This window comes from Pyrgilauda ruficollis, unplaced genomic scaffold (genome assembly GCF_017590135.1).
Source record: "Pyrgilauda ruficollis isolate IOZ18807 unplaced genomic scaffold, ASM1759013v1 scaffold361, whole genome shotgun sequence".
NCBI classification, from domain to species: domain Eukaryota; kingdom Metazoa; phylum Chordata; class Aves; order Passeriformes; family Passeridae; genus Pyrgilauda; species Pyrgilauda ruficollis.
Window position 1 is genome coordinate 11,073 of NW_024525057.1, and position 7,392 is coordinate 18,464.

Consider the following 7,392-nt stretch of genomic DNA (forward strand, 5'->3'; position numbering starts at 1 on the left):
GGCTTTAGGGTTTTAAGCCCCATTATCACCTGAGGATCCTACAGGATTCGGGATTTTACCTACCATTATCGTCTGAGGATCCTAAAAATGATTGTGTTTTAGCCATTATCGCCTGAGGATCCTGCAGGTTTTGGGATTTTGCCCACTGTTACCACATGAAAATCCTAAAAGCGATGGGGTTTCAGCCATTATCACCTGAGGATCCTAAAGGATTTAGGGTTTTAAACTCCATTAGCACTGAAGATCCTAAAGGATTTGGGATTTTAAGCACCGTTATCAGCTGAGGATCCTAAAGGGGCTGCAAGTCCTTGGGAGATTTTTCCAGGACCCCAAATAATCCGATTTTTGGGGTTATTTCTCTCTCCCTGCTCTACCTGGGATGAGCTCTGGCACTTTTCCCTGCAGGGATTTGGGCACTTCCCAATCCTTGGGAGTCAGGGAATTCCAATCACCTGTCCCATCCCATTCCTGGTGGCATTTTGGGTGATTTCCCATCGTGTGAGAGACACCAGTGCAGGAAATCAGGACAAAATCATCTTTTTCTTTATTTTCTGTCCCTTTTCCCTGTGCAATGTTTCATTAAAAACCCCAAAAAAATTAATTTAATTTACAGGAATTTTTTTTTCAGCTCCGGCAATGACTCCAAAGCAATAAATACTTGCAGGGATAATTCACCAACCTGATAAAAATACATTTCTAATGGTGTTTTAAGCGTGTTTTGCCTCTAGCAGTGAACCAGCAGCTCCGTGAATGAATGGGATTTGTAGGATCGGGGATTTTTTGGGCATAAATTAAAGGAATTCAGGTGCAAAAGGGAAAAGCTTGAGCAGGGAATATTGTTCAGGCTGGTTCAAATTCACCCCGAAATTGTTGCTGCTCTCTCTGGCGCTTCCAAAGCTTTCCTTGGCTGCCGTGTGGGAAAAAAAATCGGGATTTTGTGCTCGAGGGATGCCGTGGAGGATGGAAATTCCCTTGGGTTTTGTTTCCAGCGGATGTAAACTGGTGTCAAAATACAAATTGGGGAAGTTGTAACAGCGGTGGCGATTCCCAAAACCCTGTCTGAGCGCCCGTCTGAAATTTAGGGATGCTAAAAACCTCATGTTGGGAGAAGCAGCATCAGCTTCGCGTGGTTTCCATTCCCAAAATCTGCTTCATTCCCGTTTTTCCCCGAGCAACACGAGGACAATCAGCATCACTGGGAGCTGCTCTCCTTATCACGCGAAAATAAAATTAGAAAGGAGAGGATGAAGAGAATTGGCTAAAAAAATACAGAAAAAAAACCTACAAAAAAACCCACTAAACTGGAAAAAAAAATCCAAATAAAACCAAACGCAGCCAGGTGCGGGCGGTGCTAATGGGGCTGTAAAATAAACAGCTCGATCTGCACCAAAATATCAAAATATCCTCCCCGCGGTGCTCGCCCTGGCTGCTCTCTCTGGTTTAACTCCTCACCTTCCCTCGCCAAAGCTTCCGTGCAGGGAAAAAGAAAATTATCGCCTTTAACCCACATTAAACCCTGATAACGCCGGGAATTTATGGGGGAAAATGTAAATATTGTGGATTTTCTGTTAAATCGTGGCTTTTTCTGGGCCTCCCCACGCGCGTGGGGCGCGTTTGTGTTTATTTCGTGTTTATTTCGTGTTTATTTCGTGTTTATTTCGTGTTTATTTCGTGTTTATTTCGTGTTTATTCCGTGTTTACAAGGAGCTCGAATTAAGGCGAGATGCAAAGCGGGGAGTGAAACTCAGCTCAAAATATTCATGAATTTAAATATAAAATCCTCCCCAGCTCTTGACTAAAAAAAAAGAACCAATTAAACGCTATTTTTTGACGTTTTAGCAGATGGATGCGCATCAGTAAAATAACTCTTCTTATCTCTGCCATGCCCGTAAAAAGTTATCAGCCATTAATTCAGCCCAGATGGGTTTTAAACTGTGGTTTGTAACAGCCGTTCGCCTGGATATTTCTCCTTTTTTTCCCCCCCTTAAAATAGAAAAGACAATTAAATTCGGCAGCGAAAAAGTGGGAAACACGGGATTAAAAACAAATTCAAATAAAGAAAAAAAAATTAAAAATTAGAAAAATTTAGGAACTTGGCGCGAAATAGTTCAAGCACCAAATTCGGCTGCTTAAAAACAGGGACCTGTTGCAAGTGCGGCGGGCGGGCGCTTTTTTTGGGGGGGGACAGGACCCGAAAGTGACCCTGGGCAGTGCCAGGATGGGCATCCCCGGGTGGCCCCGCCGAGGGACAGCGAGCGGGACGGGGGCACCGGAGCCCCTCGGATGCGGGAAAAGCTTCGCTCCCGCCGGGAATTCGGGACCCCGGCGCATCCCTGTGCCCGCAGCAGGCGCCGAGCTCTCCCCGCCGTTTTAATTAGTTTTTGTTTCAGTTTAATTGCGTTAAAGCCCGCGGCATCAAAGGCAGGGGCTCGCTGGTGCTGCGACCCCAAAGCGGCACAGCCGAGCATCCCCCGGTCCCCGGGGCTGCGGGGGGACAGGAGGGACCGGGCTGGGAGCAGCTCCCGAGGTTGTAGTGGCCGCTCGTCCCAAATCCCAAATTCCAGCCCCAAATCCCAAATCCCGGAGCGCTGTCCCGGGCATGCGGGAGGTCTCAGCCTCGTTGGGGACAGGAGGGGCCGTGGTGGGCGCAGCTCCCGAGGTCGCAGCGGTCGCTCCCAAATCCCAATCCCGACCCCAAATCCCAATCCCAAATCCCAATCCCAAATCCCAAATCCTAATCCCGGGGTCCCCCCGCGCCCCCCCCGGTGCTGCTCGGCCGGCGGGCGGCGCGCGCCCTCCAGCGGCCACGGCGGGAACTGCACCCAGCGCGCCCCCGCCGCGGCTCCCCCGACTGGAGCGGCCCCGGGGGGACCCCGCGACCACCCCACCCATCCCTTCATCCATCCCTTCATCCATCCCTTCATCCCATCATCCATCCATCCATCCATCCATCCATCCATCCATCCATCCATCCATCCATCCATCCATCCATCCATCCATCCATCCATCCATCCATCCCCCGCCGCTCTGAGCTGCCGGGGCTGGCGGAGGGGGAGGCGGCCCGCGGGTGGCGGCGGGGAGGGGCGGATGAGAGGGGTGAGAGCTGGCGGAGGGAAGCGCAAAGACAGCGCCGAGAGCGCGGCGGGGACGGGTCGGGATCGCCCCATTCCCGGTCTGGGTTCCGGCAGCGCCAGGGACGGGTCGGGATCGCCCCGTTCCCGGTCTGGGTTACGCTCGCGGAATCGGCGAAAAAAAAAAGAAATTAAAATGATTTTTAAAAATCCACCAAAACCAAAAAAACCCCAGCCCGACCCGGCAGCCCCGCCTCCACCCAGCATCCTCGCTACCGGCTCCGCGGGCTCACAGCGACCGGCGGCTGGCGACCCGACCCGCTGGTGGCCGTGTGGCTGTCCCCGCGCTGGGCTGTGCAGAGGAGAGGGAGGAGGAGGAGGAGGAGGAAGGCTGGCAGGGATGGCCCTGGCTGGGAGCGCCGCCGCCGCCCCACCAAACCCAGCGGCGCCGGGCTCCCCTCGGGGCCGCGCTCTCGTCCGGGGAGCGGCGGGGACACCAAACCGGCGGTGGCCGTGTCCGGGACCCCCCCTCCCCGGTGTCCCCGGCAAAAGCTCCGGAGCAGAGAGCGCCGGCAGCTCGCCCGGGGAGACGCGGGGGCCACCGGGGGAGGCGCGGGGGCCACCGGGGGAGGAGCGGGGCGGTGTCTGCGGCTCTGCGGGCACCTTGCGGGCACCGGGGCGGGCGCTCCGTGAGCCACGGGCTCCCGGGAGCCTCGGCGGGCGGGCGGGCACGGCCGGGGGTCGCAGGAGCGGGGGGTGGCGGTGGCCGGGCGGCTGCGGAGCCGCGGTGCCCCGGGGGACGAGGCGCGGTCGCGGTGTCCCCGCCGAGCCGGCGCTCGCTCCGCGCCGATCCCGGGAGCCCCCGGCCCGCGGCCGCGCCCCGGTAGGGCCGTGATTGGCCGGTGCCCTCCCCGTATGCAAAGCACCGGGGGAATGACATTCCTCCGCACGCCTCCGCCGCCCCGACTCGCTCCCGGCCACCTCCAGCCAGCCCGGCGGCCGCCGGCCGGGCGCGCTCGCACCGCGGCCCCGCGCATCCATCCCGCCGGGAATTCTCCGTGCCCGCGGGAAGCTGCCGCCTCTGGAAACACGCTCGGGCCGAGCGGAGGCTGGAGCTGCTCGCTAAAGCCGGCCGGCAGCTCCGGGGCTGGATCGCGCCCGCTGCTTTCCGCCTCTGTCGCCGCCGTGGGGTCACCCCCTCCCGCCGCCGCCTCGTTTCGCGGAAGGAAAGATTGCACCCGTTCAAAAGTAGCGATTTCGCTGAGTGGGGAGGGCTTTTTTTTTTTTTTTTAATTTTTTTTTTTTTTTTTGGTCGCTCTTTGGATTTTTCTTTTTCTGCTGTCGCCGGTGGTTTTTGGGTTTCTGTGTGAGCGGCGGGCTCCATCCCGCAGGACGAGGGGGAGAAGGAAAAAGCCATGTTTGCCAAAGCAGCCTTCCACCTGCTGTGGTTCAAATATTGTTAAGCAGCCGGTTCCTGCGGCCGAATTAGAGGAAGACTGCCTGAGATACTGAAAAAAAAAAAAAAAAAAAAGGCAACGAGCGCCGAAGTTGTTGCAGACTGTTGGTTTGACTGCTGAGGAGGACGTGAGTGGGAGAGAGAGAGCGCTGTTGCACACACAAAACCACAGAGAGAACCCACAATTTAACCAACATCCCCAAGCCCGAGTTTGCAGCTGTTGGATCTCTCAGCTCCGGCGCTTGCGATCGGCTGTGACTTTTCTTTAAATTAATGAAAGGCGTTATACCAAAGATAGAGATTTGAAGCTTGAATGTCATGCACTGAGCTTTTATTTTCTTTTTTATTTTTTTCTCTTTTTTTCCCCCTTTTTGCGCAAGAATGATTGAAAGGTCATGACACGAGCGCTCTTAGAGCAACGCCAAGCAAACTACTGAAGCTCATTTTCAAGGCTGCTTTAGGAGAAAAAAAAAAAAAAAAGAAAGAAAAGAAAAGAAAATCTCGCGGAGAACATTAATGGATTCCGGTTGTGTTTAAATTCTCTACAGATTCTATTGTAAATATTTGATGAAGTCCGGTAGATGTGCATGTGCGTGAGTGTGTGGCCGTGAATTTATACGCATTTGTAGCCAGCTGACCTTTGCTCAGCAAGCCGAGCCCGCGATCCGCCTCCTCCGAAGAACAGCCCCGAATTTCCCTCCAAGAGCGATTTTTGCCTCCAGAAGACGCCGGCTCCTTTTGGTTTCTCTTGGGACCGCAGAGAAATCACCTGGAAGGACCTGGAGAGCGCAGGCTCTGCTCGTCTTTCCGACCGCCTCTGTGCTCGCTCTCCTCCCTGTTTTTACTTCTCCCGGGCACTTTGGGATGAGCTTTGGCCCCGCTCACTTTCCGCGCCCCGGCCGCGGTAAAACCGCACGACCCTCGCTCTTATCGGATTAACGGGATCTGTTCCGCCGGGCCAGGAAGCCGAGAGTTCAGGCTATCAGCAAAAAAAAAAAAAAAAAAAAAAATTTAACTGGGGGGACTGGCGCAGGACCACCTTCTCGGCGGGGGCTCATCCCGCGCCCGTTTATGTCGGTCCCCAGAGCGCGGCTCGCCGAGGAGTCGCGCTCGCGTGGCCGCTTTGTAGGAACTCAGTGGAGGTGTTGTGTGGCTCTAAAGGCTTGTTGTGATGCGTATCCCCGTAGATACCAGCACCAGCCGCCGCTTCACGCCGCCCTCCACCACGCTGAGCCCGGGGAAGATGAGCGAGCCGCTGGCGCTGCCCGGCGCCGAGCACAGCGGGGCTTTGCCGGGGAAGCTGCGCAGCGCCGACCGCAGCATGGTGGAGGTCCTGGCGGATCATCCCGGGGAGCTGGTGCGCACCGACAGCCCCAACTTCCTCTGCTCCGTGCTGCCCACGCACTGGCGCTGCAACAAGACGCTGCCCATCGCCTTCAAGGTAAGTGCGGGGCAGGGGTGGGTGGGGATGGGGGGGAAAAAAGAGGGGGAAGGATGCGGGGATGGGGGCTCGGATCTGCTCCCGGCTCGCTCCGTGCTTCCCTCCTTCCATCCTTTACTTTCCCTCCTTCCTTCCATCCTTTCCCTCCTTCTTCCGTCCTTCCCTTCCCTTCCCTTCCCTTCCCTTCCCTTCCCTTCTTCCCTCCTTCCCTCCTTCCTTCCATCCCTTCCCTTCTCTCTTCCATCCCTCCTTCCATCCTTTTCTTCCCCTCCTTTCTTTCATCCTTTCCTTCCTTCTATCCTTTCCTTTCCCTCCTTCCTTCCACCCTTTCCTTCTTTCCATCCCTTCCCTTTTTCCTTCCATCCTTTCCTTTCCCTCTTCCCCTCCATCCTTCCCGTCCTTCCCGCTCCGGCCGCGCTCGGGGCAGGAGCAGGGGCAGCCTGGGAATGCCAAGGGCCGGGAAAAGCTCCCTGCAGCCGCTGCCTCCCTCTCCTCCCCACTCGGAACTCCGGCAGTGACAGGCGGCTCTGCTCAAGGGGGAAAAACAGAAATAAATACATTTTATTCCCAAAAGCCGGCCCCGCGGAGTTTGGCTGCGCTGGGAGCAGATGCCTCAGCTGGACACGGGCAGCCCGGAACTAAAGGAGCCCCGGGATCCCCCAAAAGTCGCCCAGGGTGGTGGCAGGTCCCTCTGTCCCTCTGTCCCTCTGCCACACAGCCGCCCGCAGCCCCGGCCCCGCTCGGGACGTGCCGGGTTTCCCCTGCCAGGGACTCTCGGAGGGACAAAACACCCCAAAACAGCCCAGCTACAATCCCCAAACCCACATTTCCTCTTTTACTGGCCCGCTTCAACAACAGCAAAAGTCGCGGCCTAACCCGGGCACCCCGCTGGGAATTCTCCCCGCGTTTGCAGAGTCCCTTGCTTTATAAACCCAAGTAAAATCCGGGAAAAGAAGGGCAGAGGGAATGGGAGAGAACACCCCGGGCTCCCTCCTGCCCCGAGCCGTGCGGGGGATGCTTGTGGCGCTTTCCTCCCTTCCCGTTACCCGGCTCCCAGGAAAATCCTCCTCCCTTGGAGTAAAATCCTCCTCCCTTGGAGTAAATTCTTCCTCCGTTGGAGTAAAATCCTCCTCAATGGAGTAAAATCCTCCTCCCTTGGAGTAAATTCCTCCTCCCTTGGAGTAAATTCCTCCCCCCCTCGCTCACGCTGGGTTTTTGACCCGGGACTGTGGCTGACTCCCTGAACTCGCTGTTTTCTCTGAAAATTGGCTCCCGAGCGAGGAGGAAAAGGGAATTCTTCTCGTTATTCTTCTCGTTATCCTTTTATCCGAGCCGGGAGCCGCACGGACACGCAGCTCTTGGGAGCCCCGGGGGTTGATTTAGGATCGGGATTTGCCAAGCCCGAGCTTTTTTTTTTTTTTTTT

The 7,392-nt window shown here is 56.2% G+C and overlaps 1 protein-coding gene across 1 annotated transcript in view; it reads left to right on the forward strand.

Annotated features, from left to right (window-relative positions):
• The first annotated feature begins 5,517 nt into the window (after positions 1-5,517).
• The window catches only part of LOC121357999 (runt-related transcription factor 1-like), a 43,147-nt gene continuing 41,272 nt past the window's right edge, over positions 5,518-7,392 (forward strand). The window contains exon 1 of the mRNA XM_041475825.1: positions 5,518-5,968. Coding sequence (XP_041331759.1) covers positions 5,699-5,968 — 270 coding nt within the window. The 5' untranslated portion in view covers positions 5,518-5,698. The remainder of the gene's footprint in view (positions 5,969-7,392) is intronic.